Source organism: Ciconia boyciana, chromosome 7, assembly GCF_034638445.1.
Source record: "Ciconia boyciana chromosome 7, ASM3463844v1, whole genome shotgun sequence".
Taxonomy (NCBI): Eukaryota; Metazoa; Chordata; class Aves; order Ciconiiformes; family Ciconiidae; genus Ciconia; species Ciconia boyciana.
In genome coordinates, this window is record NC_132940.1 from 941,256 (window position 1) to 965,644 (window position 24,389).

At 44.4% G+C, this 24,389-nt stretch overlaps 1 protein-coding gene across 2 annotated transcripts in view; it reads left to right on the forward strand.

The window, feature by feature from the left end:
* Positions 1–201: 201 nt before the first annotated feature.
* NEGR1 (neuronal growth regulator 1) overlaps positions 202–24,389 on the forward strand; it is a 302,027-nt gene continuing 277,839 nt past the window's right edge. For both annotated transcript variants that reach the window (XM_072867357.1, XM_072867358.1), the window contains exon 1: positions 202–371. In XM_072867357.1, the coding sequence (XP_072723458.1) occupies positions 202–371 (170 nt within the window). The remainder of the gene's footprint in view (positions 372–24,389) is intronic.

A 24,389-nucleotide genomic window follows, 5' to 3' on the forward strand; every position in this document is an offset into this window, starting at 1 on the left:
CCGCCGAGCCGCCGCCGCGGCGCGCAGAGCGGGCGCGCTGCCCTCCTCGCTAGATGCTGCGGCGGCCGCCCGGGAGCAGCCACGCTCCGTGCTCGGCCGCCGACCGCGGGCACCAGGCAGGGGCCGCCGCCGGCAGCGGGAGCAGCGCTCGGCCGCCGCCGGGCCCAGGGGCAGCGCGGAGCGGCGCGGCGCGGCGCGGAGATGGTGCCGCTGGTGCGGAGCGCCGGGGGCTCCCACCAGTGGCTGGCGACCGTGGTCCTCGGCCTCTGCTGTCTCCTGCCCGCCGGGCGGCTCGCCGCGCCGGGTGGCGACTTCCCCGGGGCGGCCGTGGACAATCTGGTGGTCAGGAAGGGGGACACGGCGGTGCTTAGGTAGGAGGCGACCGCGGCCGCGATGGGGCGGGCGGGCTGGGGGGCGCGGGGGGGGGGGTCAGGGGCGCAGGGAGCGGAGCCGTCCGACCGGCCCCGCCGCCGCCGCTCTCGGGGGGGCGGCGGCGGCGGCGCGGCTGCCCCCGGGGATTCCCCGGCGGTGCGGGAAGTTGTCCCCGACAGCTGCCGGTGCCCGCGTCCATTAAGTCTCTGTGCGTTTAAGTTAAAGCACGGTCTGTTGATAGAAGTTTGGAAATCGGCTGCTGGGTGAAATGATGCGGTTTGGGCTTCTGGCATCAGTTTCGGGCTCTGCAGTCCGAGCGTCGCCGGGCTGTAACGCGGTGCTGAGGATTACGCCCTGTCAGAAGTATTCGCGTTGTTATTTTATTTTATTTTGGGGGGGTTTTTTGGCATTTTCATCGCTCTCGACGATTAACGTGGAAAGCTAGCCTTACGCCATTAGGAGATTACATGCCTACCGTAGCCCTGTTACGGCTTCTCCTAATGAACCTTGCGCTCCCCGTGCTTACCGTATCTCCTCTTCAGTCCGGTCGACTGGAGCAAAATTTGTTTACCAGTAGTCGTACACCATACTTAATCTACTTGAATCCTTCGTTCTGATTTGTGTTCGTTAATCCTCTGGCTTGATTTGATTATTTTTCTCCCCCGATTCTAACTTTTTATTCATGCATTGTACTTTCGTCGTGATATCGCTGTAGTTCAAGAAAAACACGTTTTCTCGTCATCTGGAATATGATTGCAGTGGGTTGAACCTCCTTGCTTGTGATAAATCTCCGGTTTAATTGGCAGTAGTTTTAAGCTATGAAGTATCAGGCTGTATTATTTTTTGTTGGGGTGTCACTCACTGAGGTCTCCAGATTACAAAGTATTTTAGCCACATGCATTTTTAATGATCCTACAATCTGCTTGAGGATCTGCTTTGCAATATCCAAAATACCGCATGAGGTATTTTCAATAGGAATTTGGAATCGTTCTATAGCAAGTCAGCCTGCTTCTGGTGTAGTAGCTACTGAAAATACAGTAGATGTCTATGTAGGGCAGCTGACAAGTATTTTTTATATATAACGCGATTATACTCTCTATCTTGAGACGTCCTAAAGTCCTCATGCTTTCTGCCTGCAGACTTGGAGAATCAAAGGAAATTAAAAGAAAGTCTATTTTATTTGTACTGTATTCAGATTTAAAGGTTGCAGAGAAGGTAACTCGGTGAGTTGGCAGCAGTTAAGACAGATGCTCAGCCAGTAGTAAACGTTATTAGGATGTAAACAAATATATATTTAGAACTACCTTATTAAAAAATTGTGGAATTACTCTAACAGTTATCTCTTGGTGGGTTTCAGCTGGAATACATTCAGTTTTCTAGGCCTAAGATTGTGTTTGAAACTCAGTGTCTGTGCAGCTGGATAGGTTACATAAAAGAAATTAGAGCTTTAAGATCAAAACATTACTTTTGTCTCACGAGGGAGGGAGGGCGGGTATCGGTTTTGTAAAGAGATGCTGCTAAAGGAAACGAAAACATCACTACTGAACTCTGGAATAAAGCAATTAGATGGTGAAGTCCCGTGCGTTACATCTGTTTTTTCATTCTTCTTGCTCTATGATTAACTTATTTTATATGCCTTTTGTAGGCTTTCTTTCAAATTGGAGTTTATTTTGTTTTCAGCTGGTATTGCAACTCGAAAGGCGAAATGTAGGATCGCTAGCAGAGAAAACACTTTCGAAAGAGTATGCAGAAGATGGGTAGAGCTGTTTATCTTGAGTCTCTCGCTGCACATCGTCCCTGCTCCTCCTGAATTTTTCCTCACTGGGTACTTATAACATAAATATGTTTCAATATACGTTAAAATAGTTGCTGTTAGTATCCGAAGTATTGGAAGCTGGCTATTTATTTAAATACAAATTCCAGTGAGCTGGATGAAGCAATTTGGGCGTTAGAAAAGGAGGTTTTCCTTCCAGCTCTGTAGCTGTCTGAATTTAGCTGTTCTCTGTTCCTGTACATTGCAGCACCCAAAGTTGGCTGTGCGCTGTAGTTCTCTGCCTCTTACGGCAAGATGGCCATCGGCTCCCTTCTGCTGGCACGTGTTGATTCACCTCGCAGCACCAGGCTTCTCCAATTTTATCTGTTCTCTGGCAACGAGGGCTTCAAAAGTTACCTCCTTACTTTGTTACAAAGACAGCACCACGCCTAAAGCATCTAGCATTCCTTTTTTTAATAATTAATGCTAGAATATGGGAGTAACTCCCATGGCTTTGAGTCAGCATTTTCTTGGCTGCAAGAAGATCAGGGTGATTTATATGAAGCGCGCTGAGGCGGAGGCGTCCCCTCATGGGAGGGCGCTGGGGCTGCGGGAGCGCTCGCTGGCACGCGCCCCGCGCCGGCTCCCGGGGCTGTGGTGCTGCTTCTCAGGGCTGGAACTCAGCTGCGCGGCTTCGTTACCTATCGACCCACCTTTTGAGGTCTGCAAGGAGGGCGAATAAACGGGGTTACCTGCGTTGAACTGAGGATAAACTTTTACTTGCGAGTCTCGCTTTGAGCTAAAATATTAGGGAAGAAAGCGCGTAGCCTCTTTCAGTGGATAAGGTGGCAGACTGAGTGAGCCAAGTTCCAGTCTCAGTTCTCGCATTAAGTTTTCATTGTCTTTACCAAAGACGAGGCATAAAGCCTCCTTTAATTGCCGAGGTTTTCCAGTGAAAGCCTCTAAGTGTTAACACGAAGTAAAATAAGTAGTGCAGCTCCCACATTTTAAAATAGTTAATTCATATGAAAGCGTAATTAATCAATTTAGCATCAAACGCATGCAACGTTTTTCTAGTGCTGTAGAAGCAAAGCTGCGAGCGTCACTCCCTGCCCACTGCTCCTGCTCGGCCAGGCCCCCCGTTGCCCCTCGCCCTCACTGCACACCGTGGGGTGGGCGCGCTCCCCGTCCTCGCCGCCCGGACCACCGCGGGGCTGGGCCACCCTCCCTGGCGCCCAGGCAGCTCCCACGGCCCCCCCGGCCGGTGCTCCCCAGCGCTGGCAAAAGGCACGGCACCCCGTGCTGTTCACCTCCGGATGGACTGGCCAAAGAGACAGTTCGCCAAGAATGTCACGTAGCACCTGTTTTGGTACGGAAAACATCTTAGCGATTATTTTTTAAAGAAAATCCCTTGTTAGCCAAGGTGTTCTTTCTGATGATGAGTTATTTCTGTAGTCTCAATAATTAAAACCTGGTACCTTCTGTTTGTTTTCAATCGGTGATTGATCCATGCAGTCCCAACACTATTTGTGTCAATGTTTATTGAAGTTATAAGAAATTATATCAGTAATGCAGTTGTTTTGTATGGTAAAATAATTTTTGGGAAGCCACTTATTTTCAGAAGTATATTTCTGTCCTGCATCTTTTCTACATTCTTCCCAGGCAACCAGTTAAGATGTAATGAGAACACAGGAGGAAGGAGAGAGCAAGTCATAAAAACATTATTTAATTAACAGAATAAATTGCTACATTGTAAACTGCTAGAAAGACAGGAAACAGGCTGTATTTTCAGAACCGGATTTCTCTAGTGACCCTTTTCAAGACCTCCTATAAGGAGAGGGATCACCGTACGTTTGCAGCATATCCGTAACACTGACAGCAGAAGTGGCAATTTTGGAACCGGAGCGTTTTTAGAGAGGTGACAAATGCAGAGCAATTTGCTCGGAGCAGGCACGGGTAACCTCTTTCTTTTCCGCCGTTGCCCCGTGAGCAGTGCTTGCACTAGAGGGCTGGATGCTCAGGGAGTACGAAGGCCACCTCCACTTGGGTGGGGGCTGCTCCGTCCCCGTCCCGCTGGCCGTGCGCGGGGTGACGCAGGGAGGGCAGCCGGAGAGCTCGCCGCCGGGATTGCAGCAAGAGGCGTTTCTGCTTCCAGGAGAAAGAAAGGAGAATTTCTCCCTGACTTTCTGTGCTGATGCTTATCTAGGTTACGGCTGATCTGTGTGTGGCCCTCTTGGCTTTATATATCCAAGAAAACAGGTATATGTTTCTTAACAATTCCTACATACCTCATCTGCAATTTGTAAACAAAATCCCCTTACATCTCTAAATGTACAAATCTGAAGACCATCAAAATGGCTTTCTCTAGCAAGCAAAGTTTTTTATCCTGCATTTTATTAAAGCTCGTGCATAATAAAAGCTAGTTTACCTGATAGTACTTTTACATTGTGTAATCATAGTAAATTAAGTTTTAGAAGTTGACACATATTTAAAAAACACAAAAGATTTTTTTTACCACTATGTGATTATAGAGTAATTTATGAGATACATGCTCTGCATATTGCATATTGTAAAATAATGTGAATTCTTCACTGCGAAGTGTTAAAAACCTTGAGCTGGGATCCATCAGATCGAGGTTCCCAAAGGCTGCCAGTGAAGAGTAGGAGCAGTGGAAGCTGTAAAGCAGATCACCGTGCCTGGTTGTGATTACAGAGCGGACGTCGGTTCTTGTCAAACCTGGCTGGGAAAACCAGGGATCAGTTCTAGGCCAGCCTTGCTAACCCGTAGATTGAGCTTCATCCCTGTGTTTTCGACCACGGTAGTCTCTTTTGGCTATCCTGTGTGAATTTTATCTGAGGTTTAGGGCAGCCAACAGTCATCTGAGAAGGGTGATTATAGGAGAAGATTTTTTTTTTTTTGGTCACAGGTCAGGAGGTTTGGGGTTTTTTGGTTTGTTTTCTAAATTTGAAATTCTTCGCACGTAGCCTGGCTGCTTCTCTTTCCACCTCGGAGAGTTTCAGGTCTATGCCGTGCGCAGTCACGCTCTCCCCTGCCTCAGAGACTTGCGGCAGTCATCAAACACTTGGTATGAACCCACAGGTAACGCCCGACGGGCTGTGCTAAGCAGCTGGAGATGAACACTGTCTAGGAGTGTGTTTTACTGGTATGTTTTTACTGGTATTAAAAGGTTTGGGCACGTGGTAGACAGCTGATCCAAAACTATCCATCTCTTTCAGTGGCTGCTTTTAGAGTTACTCAACTTCTTCTTTTCCATAAGTTTTTCCACTGGTGGAAGAAGTTGCCGTCTGGGGAATGGGAAGAGCAGCTCCTGGCATCCTCTGTGTCTCTCGGTGTCCTTGTCTGGGAGAGCCGCTGCCCCAAACGCAGCAAGCGTGACTTCTGCCTCCCCCGAGAGGTACCGAGCTTTTTGACCGTGGCACCCCCGGGGTGGCACAGGAGGCACGCAAGGCAGTGTGTCGGAGAAATGCTGCTCCTTGTGCGGCACTGATGACTCAGTGCTTCGCTGTGGCTCCCTCGAGCTTCATAGAGATCACAGTTCTCACCATCTATTGAAAATTACTTTCCCAGCGGCGTGTCGTCTTCTTCACTCATATTGGAAAATGGGATGCTCCCTGTTCTCCACCACGGCTCTCCTCTGATAAATGTTGACGGTTCAGGGGAGAGATGTCCACCTAACATTATTTTTCTAAACAAGGTCCCTTTAGGGGTACCAAATGCAGGGTCTCTGAAATCAGAGTCTGGTATGGGGATGAACTCTGCTTTGGCAGGAGAAGTTTGGCAGCAGCAGCCAAACCCACGTCTCCTGCTTCTCTGGCTTTCAAAACATTCTGATTTTCAGATCGGACTTCCCCTTTCCCAGTAAAGCACATCAGTGCCTTACCATGGGTGCAGGGAAGTCACAGAATCACAGAATCGTATAGGTTGGAAAAGACCTTTAAGATCATCGAGTCCAACCATTAACCTAACACTGCCAAGCCCACCACTACACCCTGTCCATAAGCACCTCATCCACACGGCTTTTCAATACCTCCAGGGATGGGGACTCAACCCCTTCCCTGGGCAGCCTGTTCCAGTGCTGGACAACCCTTTCAGTGAAGTAAAATTTCCTAATATCCAGTCTAAACCCCCCTGGCATAACTTGAGGCCATTTCCTCTCATCCTATCACTTGTTACTTGGGAGAAGACACCGACCCCCACCTCGCTACACCCTCCTTTCAGTCCTGGCCAAACGAAACCTTGCTGGGACCATTTCCAGTTCCTGCTTCTGCTTCCCCTGACTTCAGGTGCTCAAGAATGAAACTACAGAGTTACGGTCATCATAATGGGTTTTATTTCGTGGGTGCTCCTTGCCAACACTTCTCGCGCTATGAAATCCCATGGATTCCCAGATCAGTGGTCCTGAGGAACATCCAGCTGCTCTGGTTGAAATCGCTGAAGGTGCCTGTGTGGCTTGAGCACCCGTGTCAAGCAGATCAGGAAGGCTTCAACTCCAAAGCTGTTCAGGTCCTCAGGGATATTTAGGTGCCTAATTCATATTTAAATTGCTGAGGGGGGCTAGTGACTTTTGGGGATTGGGAATTACTTGCCAGTTTTGCCTTTTCTTCCAAGAAGAGCTGCCCTTTATAGCTAACAATCTTTGACAAAGGAATCATAGAATCATTGAGGTTGGAAAAGACCTCTGAGATCATCTAGTCCAACTGTCGAGGAGCAACAGTGGTCATGGAAAGCTGGTGACACATCTGCCAGATGTTCTCCGTCCATTGACATTCATATTACTGAGAATTGGGCATTTGGAATGAAAGTTTTGCAGTATGAATAGCAGGTGAATATAAAATGTATATAGCATATTGAAATTTTAAGATACTGTATGTATTCTAGCATTACAGTCCCTCTGATGCATGTCCACACGCCGGTGTTGGATACAGTTGTGTGCACCCATGTATAAATGCAGATATGTCTGTGGAGGGACGGATGGTGTAATAAATACAAAATTTTTCTTCTTTCCTTTATGATTTTAAAAGGTACATTTCTTGACTTCCATGCTGTTTTTGTATTCTTGTGCAGTTCAGGATCATAAATTATTTGGCTATGAGAAGCTTTGTTCCTATCTCTCTGAAATGTGAGTGTGGTACGTGTAGACATATGTGCACACCCCCACATAAAATTAAGTTGTTGTTTGGGTAAGACTTTCACGTTCCAAATCCCTGCCAATTATTAAACAAGCACATTATGGCGCTTGCCTCTTGTCTGTGCAGTAATAATAAATAAATTCAGAGTAAATTAAAATAATTTATCATTTTAAACGAGTACGAATGTTTCAGATGTTATGCAGAGGAACTAACAAAACAAGGAATCAGTAAGGAATGAAAAACAGAATTTGTTCCAAAGGGCTGTTCTGTTGAGGAAAAAACAGACTTAAATTACTTTCTTCTTGTCATCTTGCATAAGAGTTGACTGTAGCCGATATCCCAGGGAAACAAGTCTCGGGGGTTCAGGCGTACTTGTTTCACAGGCCAATCAACGACACGCAGTACTGGCTTACCACTGTCTCTCCTGGCAGAAATTTGACCCAACGCTGTGCTTGGAAACTAAAATCTGTGCTGCAGCAGGCTCAAGGAATCAATTTGGAGACATTTCAGCTCTTTTTGAGACTTGCAGAGATGGATGGGCACAGGGAGGCTTGTACTCCTCTGATGAAGGCAGGCAGGTCCCAGACGTAGACCGGCATGTCCTGGCTTGGCCAGGCGAGGTCGGGGAGCACTCACGCGCTGGCAGGCTATCGCCCACATTGTTCCTTCTCCCTGGCATGGCTTTGGCCATGCCAACTGCCAGTCCTGCTTAGTATCACGAGCCATCCTTTCAAAGGTTCCTCTCTCGCACCCCTCCATAACGGGGCTGTCGCTCTTCGTGGTAGGGCAACGCGAAGGAACAGGTGATGCCCAGCATCCTTCCTGCTGCTCTAGCCACTGAGCGAGCCCCCGCCCCGCCACTGGCAGCCGCCCCCTTCAGATACCCCTGGTGCAGGGCGAGGAGCAGCGTGGCCGGAGAATAAACAACATTTTTTTCAGGACTAGAGGGGTTCAAGCCAGCAGCTGAGTGAAGGCAAGGGCAGGTTAATCTGGCTGGCCGCAGCTCTGGATAAATTCAGTGAGATTTTGCCGGTGACGGCAGCAGCAGTGGACTCGCCTGCGATGAGGTAACGCTGCGCTAATCGATCAGGTTAATTGATCGTATCCATCTGCAGGCCTGGTACCAGAGCTGCCGGCTCCTTTACCTTGCTTCATCTGTAAGTCAAAATGATCTGTAAAGATAAGGTGAAAGACAAACCTTTGTCTCCCTATGAGAATGCTGTTCCTCACGAGCAACATGGGAAGAAATGTTTGTTAAACACTCCTCTGCTAAGGCACTGCCTGTTGGCGGAGGTAGGGGGTTCAGAGTCCTCTTCAGCTCTGGCTCTCTTTCAGCCTTTGAGCAGAGATGACCAGTGCAAAATCCACGTACTTTCCAGAAAGGAAAGGTCCCACTTGGAAGCAGAGGAAGGAACTCCTCAAATTTGCAAAATTTCCATTTCCCCCAGCTCAACCCAGACGTCAGCTCCAGGTTGATGCTAACTCGGCGACGTGCATACTTAAGTTTGTAATCACTGGGGCGGCGCCGCCTCTGCCTCTTGTCGGTAGTTGTGCCTCGGCAGCCATCCCGAGCCCTCGCCGCCGAGCCAGCTCTGCAGCAAAGACATGCAGTGGGGCCAGGGTGACCCTCTGCAGGGGCTGGACAGCTCTGCTGGGCTGCTCGGTGAGGGGGTGCCATCGCACCCCGCATTGCTGGGCTGCTCGGTGCAGGTGTGCCATCGCATAGGGTGCGTTGCCTATGAATGCTGGGCGTTCAGCGCTGTATGCGGTGTGGCAGAGTATGGCCTGAGCAGCTCTGGGAGCTGGCTGAGGTTGCAGGGCTCTGGTGTTCTGCACAGGCGTACCAAGTCCCACTCACCTTAATCCTACCCTATCAGAAATCATCAGGCTATCTTCTATTTACTTTTTCCAAATATTTTTTAAACTCTGCAGAAAATATATTTCTTCCTCTGACTGGATGCGCAGTTTTTTCCCAGCATTAAAGCTGTCGGAGACCCCAGAGCAGGCTGGATTCATTAGTGCACCTGCACTTGCATGTAGGTGGATATGTAAAATAGGCCCAGTGAAATGTCCAGCCGTCGCGGTAGTGTTTCTTGGAACTCTTTCTGTAGTACTTTCCATACACGTAACAGCGCGTGGAGCCAGTAGATGCCTGCAGTAGCTCTAGCTGTAGGTCTGGTTTTGTATGGTGTATCACTTATAACGCCGGTAGAGATTTGGTGGTGACTTACGCACGAGAATAGTGCAGTGCGTAAGTGAGTTGCACGCACTAGTGAGTGCAACTCAAGTTTTGATTTTTATACCTGCAAAACTGTTAAAAAATATAAGATGAAGTAGAACATGCTCTGTTTTATAACAGAAAAGCAGTCAATCTATTTTAAAAGATTTTCCCTTGGCAACGGCAGACAATCTGGTGGTCAGGCAGCCAAACAGCTATCATTAGTCATGCATAATTAAAACAAAGAGAGAATCCAACTGTTAGCAGTAACAGTTTTGTCTTGGAAGAAAATCTCATTAGCATACAATACTTCTTGCAGAAATCTCCAGTAATTTTTTCATGCAAATGTCAATGTAAATGAAGGAAATTCTATATACTTATGTATATATGCTGTATTTTTTTCTATACTTATGTAAATATGTCCAGTTTTGTATAGCATCTGTCATATGCCCGCTAAATTTATGTAATGCAGTTCTGTCAAAAGTAGGCAGGAACCTTATTCCCTCTACAAAACATAGGCATACATAATTTACTGTACAGTTGTACGCCTTTGATATTTCACTGGCTTCATGTTGAAAATGTTTTTAAACTGAATATAATTCACCATCATAAAACAGCACTTGAGACTGAAGTCCTCCCTTTCTGACCACCTGATTTTCACTTGACGCAAATGCTCCTGTTAAATTTATTCCGGGTATGAAGAAGACAATGCAGACCTTTGCCCTTTATTTCCTTGGAAAGGCCTGACTGACAGGTTTCTTGTGTTGCACTGCACAACTGTTCAGGCTTGCTTTAGATGCCGTTATGTACGGAGGAGAGATGTTTCTGTAGAGCACAGTCCTGGTCAGGAGCTCCAGAGTTACCAACGTGGGCGGCATCAGAGGAGAGCCGAGAGGCACTGGGATGCTCGCAGGCAGGTTAGCCACAGGAACCGGTGGGAAGCAGGACCAGGTAAGAGTCATAAATATCCAGTTAAAGAAGAAAACATGGCTTTGAAACCACACTCCCATTTCTTACTGATTGGAGGGGGGAGCATCTGTAAACCACAGGTCTAGAGGTGCAGTGTAGCTTTGCTACCGGCTACAGATTTAGTATACTTAATTAAGCAAGAATGACACAGACGACAGTTCTCTCCAAGGAAACATGATTGAAGAAGGGAAGGGGAAGTTTCAAATGAAGTTCTGGTTGATTTAGCGTAGTTAAGATGTATGTGATTATGCAAAAATAAATAGCAGTTGCATCCCACCTCGCCCCAGCAGCAAACAGGTCCCAGCTCCTCGGGGAGGCTGGGCTGGGTGCCTGCAGAAGGACCTGCGCTCGCCTGCCATGCAGACGGGCCCTTGCTGGGTGTCCAGGAGCATGCACAGGGCAGTAGGAAGCTGGTGATTCAGTGTATTTTGTTACATGTCTGATAGGTGGTGAAAAAGCATACTCCATCCATCCATCCATCCATCCACCCACCCACCCACCCACCTAGTAGCTATTGACTTATAGGAAAATCATTACTTTTTCTTCAGCACAGTAGTTGAATTTCTGACTAAAATTATATATAGATAGGCACACGTGGTTTTGTTATAGACGTAGTGCTGGGGTTTTTTTTTTATATTAAAGCTGTTCGTTTTATGTAGAAGTTGTAGAAGAACATTTAAAATAGAACAGACTCCTTACTCCAGCACGCTGGCATGCCTCCTCAGCAGTGCCTTCGGTGCCTGCTCTGGAAAGGTGCTTCCTTTGGGTTTGGTTGTGGCTGCACACTGCCTGTGGGAAAGTGATGCTCCTAGCAGCTGTAGGTAGCTCCTAGCAGCTATAGATAGCTCCAGCAGCCTCTGGGTTATGGTGAGGGAAGTTGCCATGTGAAAACAGGAAAGTGTTGCAGAAGAAATTGTTTTGTGCTGCTGTGGAACAAAAAATTTGCTGGAGTAAACAAAGCAGTATTTTTCTAAACCATTTTTCCCCTTTTTTCCCCTCTCTTTCTGCTTGGCCATGCTGGCTGCCTAAAACTTTCTCTTCCACTTGTCTTTCTACCCTGTTGTAAAAAAATGGTCCATGTGCCAGTAGGTTTTGTACGTGGAAGAATAAAGTTCATTGGGACAGCTAAGTGCGTTTAAAATCTGAGCAGGTAGTCCAGTACAACCCTTGTGTGAAAACTCCAATAATTTTTTTAGCAGGTTTTAATAAGCTACCAGCTTAAGTGCTGAAATACCTATGAAGAGATTTTACTTCCATTTTACTAGCTCTGGTTTTTAATAACACCAGTGGAAGTTTGCAGAGACAACATGTTAGAGCACTTCATTCACTCAGGATCAGGAGCACAGGAACAAGCAGCGCGTGCTTGTTCTCTGCAATTTTTGGTTTGTTTTAATTCAGGAAAGTTTACTCTCTTCTTTCCAAGTAAGAGAGCTGGTAGCAGCAGAAGCACTCTCAGGACGGGTGCGTCAGCCCAAAGGGTGGTTGTTCCAAAGCAGCCGGTCCTGCTGCTTCACCATCCCCAGCACGTGTGCTGGTCTGAGCTCGGGGCAGCTCCTTCAGGGAGCCAGAAGGAGAGCAATGGACTTCAAAAACAGTGCAGAGCTTTTTTAACTCTCGGGCAGGCTCTGACCAGGGCAGGCGGGTACCACTGCTTGTGTACGCGGCAGGAGTATGGGTGGCTGGGCGGGCGCAGGGCGCAGCATCCCCGGGGGCTGCCCAGTGCGGGCGTTTGCAGAGCAAAGGCTGGCATTGCTGCAGGTTAATGCCCAGGCGACAAAACGCTGCCCCGGGCACTTACCTCCTCCGGTCATTTTGGCGTGTTTGCCCAAAATTTTAGCCTGGACTCTAAATGTTCATCAGAGGTGTAGTCACACATTGCATGAAGTCACGAAGGGGTCTGGTCTGGGGTGTTCAACTGGGCAGCTCTGGTCTCCGCATCTTCTGACATTTCTTCATGGTCCCTTGCTAGTCTGGAAAGCTCTTCACAGCTGTGAATTATCAGCTGGTGGGCACTCCTCTGCCGGAAGGTGAAACCCTTTGTCAAATGTGTAGTGTGTGATAATGAGATGCGGCGGCAGCCAGCAGGCAGTGCTGCTGGGAGCAGGGTGCGAGGAGCGGGCTGGGACGCAGCCTTCGGGGGACACAGCACTTCCACGGGCTGGCTGCCTCATACTGAAACACCAATTTACCAGTTTATAATTATCAGAAAGAAGTGTAATGGGGGAGGGTGTAACTGAACGCATTATGTTTGCCCGTTCTTTGTGACTGTGATGCTACTCACTAGAAATGTTCAACTTGACACAGGAGCTCCAGACATAGCCTTATGTCCTGGTTTTGGCTGGGATAGAGTTAATTTTCTTCCTAGTAGCTGGTGCAGTGCTGTCTTTTGGATTTAGGATGAGAATAAAGTTGATAACACGCTGATGTTTTAGTTGTTGCTGAGCAGTGCTTACACTGGGCAAGGGCTTTTCAGCTTCTCATACTGCCCTGCCAGCGAGGAGGCTGAAGATGCACAAGGAGCTGGGAGGGGGCACAGCCGGGCCAGCTGAGCCCCGCTGCCCGAAGGGCTATTCCAGACCATACGGCGTCATGCTGAGCAAAAAAACTGGGAAGGTTGGCCAGGGGGGCGGGGGCCGCTGCTGGGGCTGCGGCATCAGTCAGCGAGTGGTGAGCAATTGCATTGTGCATCACTTGGTTTGTATATTCTTTTATCATTATTATTATTTTCCCTTCCTTTTCTGTCCTATTAAATTGTCTTTATCTCAAGCCACGAGTTTTACCTTTTTTCTGATTCTCTGCCCCATCCCACCGGGGGGGAGTGAGCGAACGGCTGTGTGGTGGTTAGCTGCCTGCTGGGTTAAACCACGACATCTTAGCTTTCAGTAAATTGTGGTGTCACTTAATTTTAAAATAGGGCTGTAAAAGCATGATGGAAAAATGGAAACGTTAAATATTGAAGCCAATACTTCTGCTAAGTGGTACATTGCAGTCTTGGAATAAACATTTTATGTTTGTGACACAGTTCAAAATAAAGTGTATATTACTACTGATGTGATTTAATACCAGATCGGATTCTCCGTATCACGTGTTATAGAACACTGTGATGGTCAGAAGCTCCCATGACCGGTGGTGGGTGTGAGAGCTGGGGAGGGTGCCCGTGCGTGTGCAGAGAGCGAGGTCTGTGCTAAGGGCTGCACTGTGCTCGATAACAAATGAAGTTGTCATCACGGCTGTCTACTGCGTTTTGGAACCATGGTACTTGCCTCAGCCCCTTCGCAGTGGAGGATAGGGATGGTTAATGCCTCCGCAGTTGCTTCTTCTGGTTTTCTAGCCCCGGACCTGCCAACACTGAGACTCTTCTGAGAGACCATGTGTCTGCGATACTCCTGGGTCCGCAATGCATCGCCCAGCCGGTGTCCTGGCTCAGTGCCCTTTACCTCAGTGGTACCTGGCTCATGAAATGGGCTCACAGGTTCTCTGGTGGGGCTTCAGAAAGATATAGATGAAGCAGACTGTGAAGTCTAAATTAATGGGCCGTACCGCACCGAAGACCCAGCAAGATGTGGAACTGCTAATTTTCTCCAAATTGGCTGAATAAAGGTCAAGAAGTTCTTCCTGCCAGCAGGGGAGAGGAGGAGAATAACTCCATGCCATGACCCATGGGAGCAGGAAGGAGAACAGCAGAGGTTCGGGTGCCTCGGAGGAAGGGTGAAAGGATGGGTAATTTTCCATTTAGCCTTTCTGCCAGTTCCAGGAAACCCAGAACTGAAGTGAAGATGGCAGAAGTCAGCGACCACACCGAGCTGTTGGGTTATCCGCTGTGAGGGGCCGGCAGCCTGCAGGGCTCTGATCCATTTGGACTACCGAGTGCGTGTGGAAGCACTGGCTTCTGCCGATGTGATGTTCACGCAACGACTGCCGCAAGAGCTGGAAGAGCCTTTTGGTACCCCGTGCTTGGTGGCGGGACTGGTGCTTTGATGCTGAGAGGAAAACGTGGAGTTTAACCAAAGATAAACATTTAAGTTACACAGCTTTCAAAGAGTTTGTTGTTTGTTGGGTTTTTTTTTAAATTCTAGAAGTTGTGTTGACTCATCTTTGTGTCAGTCCCTCAAATCATGGTTGTGTAAGCATTTCCTAATGATTTTTTGGTTTCTTGCATGTAAGTGAAAGTAAACTTAAGGAGTAGAAGAAGACTTGCTCTACCAGATTTTTAGATTGATAAAATGCTTTTAGCTTAATTCTAACAGAAATTGTGAAGCGGTCCTAAAAGAGGCTGAACAGTGTCAAGACACTTTGAAATAAATTACAGGTGAGGTTGTCCCAGACTTTGAATGCTTAAAGTCTTTAGGAGATTGAATGCAAGTCTCAGTGAAATCCCAAAATAATTTGATAACCTGAGCTGAGGCAATAATAAGTTTCCAAAGGCGTCGAGAAGAATGGAGGTCTTGGCAAAAATAAACAGATAAATAAAAGCGCTGTCTTCTGTGTTTGTCTACTGTGTCACAAAATCTGAAAGGCTGAGGTCTTTTCTGCAAGATAAATGAACCCAGCTTTATTGAAAGCATGATTTCAAATAGGTAACTCTATCAAGTCTAAAAGCAATTATTTCAGTTATTTTGTTCCTAACCATCATAATATAGCAGTTTTTAATGAGGGATTTGGATCAGATGAACTAAATTAGTTAAAAAATGAGCACAACTGTATATGTAGGTCTCGGAAAGGAATTACATTATTAAATTGACTTATTTTAGGATCTGTGCTTATGAAGTATTGAGTTAGCTTAGTTATGTACTTCAATAGATGTGATGAAAAATCTCATACCAGTGGGAGTTAAAAATGCAGTAGTTTTGCAGGTATTGTGCTGCTTACAGAATGAAATAATACATAATAATGCAATAATTAAAACATTTTTTGTATAATATTACTGCTAAATATTTTTGTTTATAAATTTATTATGGTGGTATAATATAATATTTACAAAATTATAGGTTAATTCATTGAAAGTATGTATGCATTTATCTTGATTTGTTGTGTCATAATTATCTTGAATTTATCATAGGAATTATATCAATAAAGTGGAAAAATCATGTACTTTTAAATGTGTTATATAGAGAGAAGTGTTAAGAGTGTTTCACTGTCTAGCTACTACTTCAGGTCGTCTCGATATAAGTTAAATTATATTGCAGCACTTAAGGCACACCTTTTATGATTGGACTCACCAAGCCACTTCTAACTTCTAATCATACTCCCACTTCAGCAGAGTAATTCTCTTATAATTCTTGTTCAAGACAGTTATTAAGTAAATCTAAAATTAAATATTAAAAATGTCATTGAAATGCTAATATAAACAGTGAAAAAAAAAGACTGATTAGTCTAAAGTTTTCTTTCAGGTACTAAGTGTCTCTTATATCGCAGTTCTTTTTTTATGATGTGTACATAGATTTTTAGGTGCTGTGGGCAGTGATTGTAGGAAGCCACTGTGACCTTCAAAATCTTTTAAGTGTGCTATAACAACGTGTGAAAGCTAACTTGCATACCTCTGCTAATGAAATTATCATTATATTCCTCTCTACAAAGAAAATCCCAACCTTTGCCATTCAAGTTACTTTAATTCTCCAGGAATTTTTTTTGTAAGGCATTTTAAGGTGTGAATTTACATAAGGGCTTGAGAAACATAATGTACACTGTCCAAATAATCCTGAAAAATTCTTCAGAAGATGTTGGTGTGTTGAATTACACCATGCCCCATTAACTCTGGAAGTCCTTTAGGGCTGTTTCTGGAGAAAGAGGGGCTATGAAGTAAACTGTTGAGTTGACAATTCAACCAGAAATCAGAAGATTAGCATCCAGTCCCAACCTATACGAGACTAACCCTCCAGGGTTTTTGAAACACACACTGCTTATTAGAAAAAACTTATTAGAAAAAACTTACTAGAAAAACGTATTTACCAGTAGGACATTTACCTAGCACTCGCCCAGTCTTCCATAGAGAGGGGCTGTTTGTTGGTTTTTTATTTGTTAACCTCGCGGTTAAAGGACCGCTGGGCTGGGGACATGGAGCGAGGGGCTGGAGCGGCTCCGGGCGGGGGCCACCCGGCAGCACCAGCTCCAGCTGCCGCAGGGACCCGCTGCCGGCTCCGCACCAGCGGCACTTCTGGGCGGGCGGGCGAGTCGGGGCCAGGCCAAACGCTGTGGTTGTTTCTGGATAATTACTCAAACATACTCAATTAAATATTTCACGTCCTCTGTATAAAGCAATGTCTCCAATTCTTATTGAATTGTAGAATTATAGAATTATAGAATCACAGAATCACAGAATCACAGAACCACAGGATGGTTTGGGCTGGAAGGGGCCTTAAAGACCCTCCAGTCCCCCCCCCTGCCGTGGGCAGGGACACCTTCCACCAGACCAGGTTGCTCAGAGCCCCATCCAGCCTGGCCTTGAGCACCGCCAGGGATGGGGCATCCACGGCTTCTCTGGGCAACCTGGGCCAGTGCCTCACCACCCTCAGAGTGAAGAATACAGAATCATAGAAAGATCATCTGAAAAGCTTTCTGTTATTGGAGAGCTCCATTTACTTTCTGCAGTATTCATGTGTGAGACAAGTTTGTGTATATTTAGTTTTTTTAAAAAAGATACAAAATTTGTGTTGCTTCAAGGAAGGGATCAAAACAATGGCTTCCAACCTGCAGCAGTGGTCCAGCTGCTCCTCGCCCCACACTCAGGACTGGATTGCAACTTCTGCTTTTGACAGAACTTTGATTCTCTGCCTGGCAGATAAAAAGAAGGGCAGATATAGCTGAAAAGAATATTTACCAATAAATAATCAATACACCAGACATATTAACTACGCTGGAAAGAATAAGTCCCCAGTGCTGTGAAAGATAAGAGGTTTATGATGACCGCGTAGCCCTCACCTGCTGCGGCAGGGCGCTGGGTTCGTCCTCCCCTGCTCCTCTGCAGGTCCATCACCAAGCCTTGCACCACCCCAGCCCTGCGGCTCTGATGGGCGCGCAGGTCCCGGGGCTTCCCACCCGGACCCAGGGATCATCCCACGTCACCCAGCGTGCACCAGCAAATCCGCATCGGGAAAAGCGCACGTACAGGTTCCACGGTCATGAAAAGCAAACAATCTTTTATATATTTTTCTCTGTAGTGGGTGAACTTTGCTTTTCTGTCCACGACCTGTGAACAAGTGCGTAGCAGGATCAAAATCAGATGAGAGGAGACAAGGTGATGGGAAAATGACCAGTGGTGAAGGAATAGGTCACCAATTCACAGGTGCAGACCTTGGTCACATTCACAAGAGACTGGGTGATGAGTAAATATGTTATGAAAGTGGCCTAATTATGACGAGCAATTTTCCCCCCGGCTGGAACAATTGGACTAGAAAATTGTACTAGACTTTTCATTCTGAGGCTATTAAATAGCAGAGGAAGAGAGAACGAAATATATCTTTTGTCACAGCTACTTTTTTTTTTTTAGTATAGAGTCTTGCACATGGCTGGAAATTAGTTTAAAATTCATTTAATTAATTGTATTTATTTTGTGACTTTTTTTTTTTACCTGCATAAACCTTCTTTATGTTGCATTTCTGGTAGTATGAAGGTGTATGTGCTAAAGATAAAACACAGCCTGCAAATTAAATTGGGATAACCCGGTCAGTGGGGGTGGGCTGCAGCTTGGGGCTGCCCCAGGCTGGGGGGGACGCGTTGGGCTGAGCCTCCCGCAAGACCTTCTGCGGGAGCCATGAGTGCAAAATTTAAAATTAAACTTGGGGCGCAGGTGTGGACCGGAGAAGATCCGAGAGCCTTTAGCACAGATATGGTAGTTGAATTTTCTGATTTTTTTTTTTTTTAATATAGAGCTGCATGCTCTTGTCAGGAGATTATAAAACCTGCAGCTCTCGCCCAGACTGCGATAGCCAGAGGGAGCGTGGTCAATGCCGCGGCACTGGTGGTGCCGGTGCGGCCGGGTTAGGCAGCCTGGCGGGGTCCAGCCCCCGCGTGCGGGTGACAGTCTGGTGACCTGGGGTACGCTCAGCGTGCTGGGATCATTTCCTACAAATTGCAGAATTGGTTTTGAATTTTTTTTTCTCCTCTTCCTCTTTCAGGTATTCTATCCAAATATCTGATCATGAGGGTTTTTTTTGTCTCTGAAACACATTTGTGATTCATTCATACTGATTTTATCAACAGCTAATGGATTTAAAATGCCTCTTGGTTTTGGAGGTGTAAAGAGCACTTTCTGTGATAGTCATCTCATTGAGCACAGTAGTTTTGTGTAAATATTTCAAGTTAACGTGCATTCTTTGATAAATACCAATAAGGCTTAGGTGGTACTATAAATAATTAATATCTTAGGATGCCTAGCCTTTCTAAATATAGGCAACCGGCATACCAGAGTAGTTTTACTACCTGCATGTTATTTTTTCCTGTACCTATGGCCTTCTTGCCCCAGCAGTAGTTCACCTTTCCCTCCCTACCATCTATTTTAGCATTAATGTTTACTGCAATGAAGCTATTCGTGTCCAGGGAACTCATGATTCTGTTTATGAAAATAGTAATAACTCTGACCACTGCATATGTATTTGGGACTTAATTCAAATAACTCTTGAAACATCACATTTGCAATGGACTATGCTGATTCCTGCTTTTTTTATTTTTTATATTAGCTATGTAAAGTGAACAGTGAAGGAGAATATAACAATGTTTATTTTTAATTCAGATATGGTACTTCTGGAATGACTGTCTTGAAAAGCATACTTTAAAATATTTTAGACACATCCAAGTACATTTTCTTTTTACAAGATTAGCCAAGTGAAGGATCAGAAGGAATATTGTTTTGAAGTGTTCATGAAAATAATGCTTGTGTAGAAAAGTGGAATATAACCTTAAGGACGGTTCAGTGCATTTAACTCTGTGACTTGAGGAAGTCGTAACTCACAGAAGAGCCAAGTCAGTCCAGGAGCCAAGACTCAAGTACTGACCAAGTGCGAGGAGATACTCAGATAGTCGTCCATGAAGTCTAAATAGTATTTTGATATCAAATGTATCAATAGTTGACCTGCTTATTATAGCTACACTAAATCATGAGGAGAATCCACTATGTCACTAAGATTACAGCTCATGATAAAATATTTTTGGGATGCAATGCTTAGAATTGTAAGTGCACAAACCAAAGCCAACCACCAAATAAAACATACGCATAAAGCTTCAGATGTTCACTAAAAACAAGTATGTTTGAAATTCCTGTGGTTCTTTTTGGGGAGGCAGGGGGGAAGTGGAATAAGCTTAGATTCTTAACATTTTTTGCAAGCCTTTTGAATTCTTAGATGGAAGATAATACATTGTAATAGTACAAAGTACCATTATTTTTCATAGTAGCAAATGATGTGCAGTATTTACTGTTGATCAAAGTTTATGTTACCTAGAATACCGTTTCTGTGCAAATGTTTGCTGTCTTTGGAGAGGACTTGACACGTTATTCGTAACTTAGAAGCAGATAAATTACAATATCCAAAGCACATCTGCTAGTAAAAAGTTTGACTGGGTGCAGAAGAGCAATACAAATATATTCATAGCAGAATAAAGGATTCCTTTTTCTATTTAAGAATATTAATTTGACTGCGTATGTATGGTGTTTAATAATACACGTCTCTACCTGTGTGATGGCAGAATCAAGAATGTTCTTTCTTTTGCTTCACCTGGATGAGAATCAGTGATCTTCATCTAAAGTAACAACAGGAATTCAGAACACTGATTATTGAGGTTGTCAACCCTTTCATAAAGTTACAGCATCTTGTACATCAGTTAGCGTAATCAGTTGATAACAAGGAGCACCACTCAATTAACAAATAAGTGCCGTTGGCAGTCCTGAAGTATAATTTTGGCCATTTTTAATAGGTGATGCCTTTGTAGGGCCGGTTGTGGTTATTAGAAGATAATAAGTCTTGGGAAGGAGTGGTATCAGGAATGTGCAGCTTGAGTGCCTGCTGCTGATTATTCCCCGCTGGCGCTTCTCGAGCACCCGGCCCGAGTGGCAGCGAGTGCCCGGGGGTGGCTGGGAGCCAGGCCCGGGAGCCCAGGCTGACGTGCTGGTCGAAGGCACGATACCTGGGGGGACCGTTCCTTCTTACAGCTTCATTTCCTGCAGAAAGGGACATTTCCTGTGTTTCTCTTCCTGTAAGACTCATGTGCTTCTAAAATTTTTTTTTGGTTGGTTGACTTGGTTTGGTTTTTGGGGGAGTTTTTTGTTTGCTTTTTCTTTGGATTTTGTTGTTGTTGTTGTTGTTCTGGCAGCAGTGTATAATATTGCAGATTAAGAGTTATTTTCTGAAAATATTTACTATAGCTGACCCCCCGCCCCCAGCAGACTGATGTGGAGTTTGCCTGTCTAGCAAAGCTTTACGATACTGTAATTATGAACCTGGTACTGGGGGAGCTGTACTTTTTAGCATTCATCTGCCTTTAACAAAAAGTAGATAGTTCCTGTAATGGTTCCAAAAACATTTTCACTAGCAAAGAAGTTCTTTAAATAGTACTCACTGAGTGAAGCTGCTAATTTGCGTGACAGCTTGATTAAACGTAACCTGGTTCCACACTTAATTTATTTTGAAACTGTCCAACATTTTCATTCCATCCTATTAATTTTAAATTAGTAGACTAGCTTGATTAGATTATTTAAGAAAAAAGGTAATTTTATTATCTTCATTTCTCTAAGTTCAAATCCATACTGCAAAATCGTCTGAAAGTGGTTATAAATAACAAAACTGTTTGCACCAGCATAAAGATCTATTGAACCTGTTAGTGTGATGCATAATGAAATGAAGAATTAGGTCTTTTAATGATCATCTTTAACTTCAGCGGAAGTTGGGTTGCAAATTTGGCTCCATATTGCAATATATATTCCCGAGTATGTGGGGTTTGGGAGAAATGAACCTGAAAAGATAATATTTAACAATGAATTTTACACAGATCTTCAAGAGGACTCAATTTTCAACAAAAAGTGATTTTTCAGCTACAGGAAGTGCTTTTGGATCTGGTTTTTAATTGCACGCGAGATTGTGAGCAAGAACTGTTTTAAGCAGTTAATGATACTGATACAAGTTACTGTCTTTACGACACTGCATGAAAAACAAAAATGAAACATTCGCAGTAAGAAACAAAGGCTAGTATTAGTATTTGTTACTCTGTTTGCTGTCTTCTTAATACCAAGTTTTATGATGGCAAACCAATTTGTCTGTGTCTGTTCTGCCTGAAGACTAGCGAAAGCACTGCCCTTCATCCTACCGTTTGCCAGCCTGAGGTTTTCAGATATGCCCTCTTCTCTGCTGCCGTGTGGGGCTTTTGTGGATGAAGGGTACACAGGTGCAAGGCAGAGTCTCAGGTACTCTTTCAGAGGCGTATTACTTACTTACCTGTTAGAGTGGCCCTTTTGGCTGCTAGAGAAATTGGCCACGGCTTTTTGCTTTCCGTTATGCTGGAGGTGGGATGCATCGTGTTTGTACCAAGTCCTGCAGAAAAGGGTCCAGGCAAGACCTTTTAAAATTTATTTCTACATTCATTTAATTAGCTTCTCCTTCCAGGGCAAGACTTTTACAGCAGTTAACAGAATATTTCAGATTTCTTATGAAAATGGACCCCGATAGTTTAGGTTCTCTACCATCTGTTCCAAAAGGGTGTTTTCATGAGTACGGCTGTGAATACTTTTCCTAGGTAAAGATTATATTAGACATCATAAAATATATTCTGATCACTGTTAGAATGCTATTGTCATTATTAATGTCTCAGCACAAGAACAAATAAGTATTTGTTATAAATTATACTTTCAGAGTATTGGAAACAATAGAGACATTTCAGTTTGCAGTATGGCTGAGGATTCATGGACAACACTAAATACTTCTTTTTATTTCTTTCCTTAGATCCATACTAAAAGTGGTTTGATTATTCATTGACTATACTAATTAATTTTAAAGGCTTTTTAAAAACTGTCTTTTAGTAATGCCTTGAAAATAATCTAAGTGCCATGGGAGCCTACAGTTTATTTTCCAAAGTAATTTTAGCAATTAGGAGCCTAAATATTTTTTATTTTCCTGTGTCTGAGTAATTTCTGAAAACAGGAAAGAGGCTTTTGAAGCTTGTAACCTGCTGATCGGTCGAATGTGCTGAGACTCTGGCATTGCCACAGAGCTGTAGATTGAGCAGGAAGGAAGAATATTGCTCCCAAAGCCAGTGATGGCACGCCAGTTTCTGTCTTCATCCAGCTCATGTCTCTAACTGTAGCAAGTTCGATTTTCAATGTGCAGGACATTTTTCCTAGAAGTATTTGTGAACATACATGTATTTCTTTACTTTGCAAACTGATCCTTGGGATTTTTAGTTATACAAAACGTCTAAAAGATTTTTGCAGCTCTTCAAGGCAGCAGTGATTTTTACATTAGTTAAAGTAAACTTGGTATGTCGAGTGCTGATTGTTGGCTTTTTTTTTTTTCCTGTGCATAGTAATTTTCTGTCAGAAACAGTAAAAGTAACAACAAAATATGAAGACCAGATGCGCTGTGAAATACGATTGATATTCTCGCTAATGTGTTATATGAAATATTTGATCAGGGTGGGTTCACCTTGCTTCAGTGCTGGAGAGTAATTAAATTTCCTAGATTAGGACCCTAATCTACTGCTTTAGCTACTCTAAAAAAGACAAAAAGAGCAGGAAATGCTTTCAGAGGGTGATCTGACTATCCAAAATCTGACTATGAATGTCTTGCAATGGGTGGGATGGTCTGTATCATTAAACTAAAATAATTTGTAACCCAAAAAAGTCTTTGTTAATTTATGGCCTCTGAGATTGGTGGTCCAAACAAGATGAACCAATCCCAAACCCATAAAACCACTTCGGAGACAATCCTATCTTCCTGGAGTGATGTATGGCAGACATGAAAATCTTAGATCCACTGAATATTATCTGGGCAAGTAGCTCAAAATATTTCATGGTAACATTAAACCTGAATATGTAGAGGAGAGACAGGAGTTTTGCCAAAACATAGTCAGTTTTCATTTTTTATGATCTACCATCCAGCTTTAATATCACTAGCTGTGCTCATCTTGAAATCTTCTTCACTCATGAGTCTCTGTACTCTTCTGGTTATTTTTTAAATTATTATTATTTTTTCCTTTTAAAGAGTGCTATTCCACACTTCTACTATGCGGGCAGGCTTTGGATCCTCTCTGTTACTCCCTCATTTCCTGTCTCTCTGCTCTTGAAAATTTAACTTGCTATCTCCATGAAGATGACACACAGATACATTTTCATTTCAGATTTGCATCCTAGATTTGCAAACTAAAATCTCCATTTTATCTTCTGAAATCTCCTTGTAGATACCTACCAAGGAGCTCAAGCATTACATTTTTTTAAAAAAGGTCACATATCTTTCATTTCTGCCTGTCTCCAATAAATGCCTTTTCAGCTAACCATCCTGCTTGTACACCAGCAGCCTGGTTGTCTGGTAGCCCTCTCTTGCTTCTCCTGTCCATGCTTGCTCTAAACCTTGCTGATTCTTTCTGCATAACACCCCTGTGAAATGAAAACTCCTATTTGGGCTTTTTCATCTTGATTAATGAATTATTTTTCCTTCTGATTTTAAGAAACACCATCTTGTATTGTGACATTTCTTCAGACCTCTGTGACAAATATTTTTTCAGACCATCCTCTTGGTATCTTGCTTCAGTTTCCTCTGGTTTCATCTTCTCCACCTCATCAGGGATAATGTATTTGTCTTAACATTCAGGTTATCAGGTAGTAATAACCAGCCATGAAAATGAATGTCTTTAATTTGGCCACTGCCCTGGATGTGACAGTGACAAAGACAGCTCATTGCCTGTCCTGGGGAGTAGAGCACTCCATAGGTCTTCATTTGCAGCTCTGACT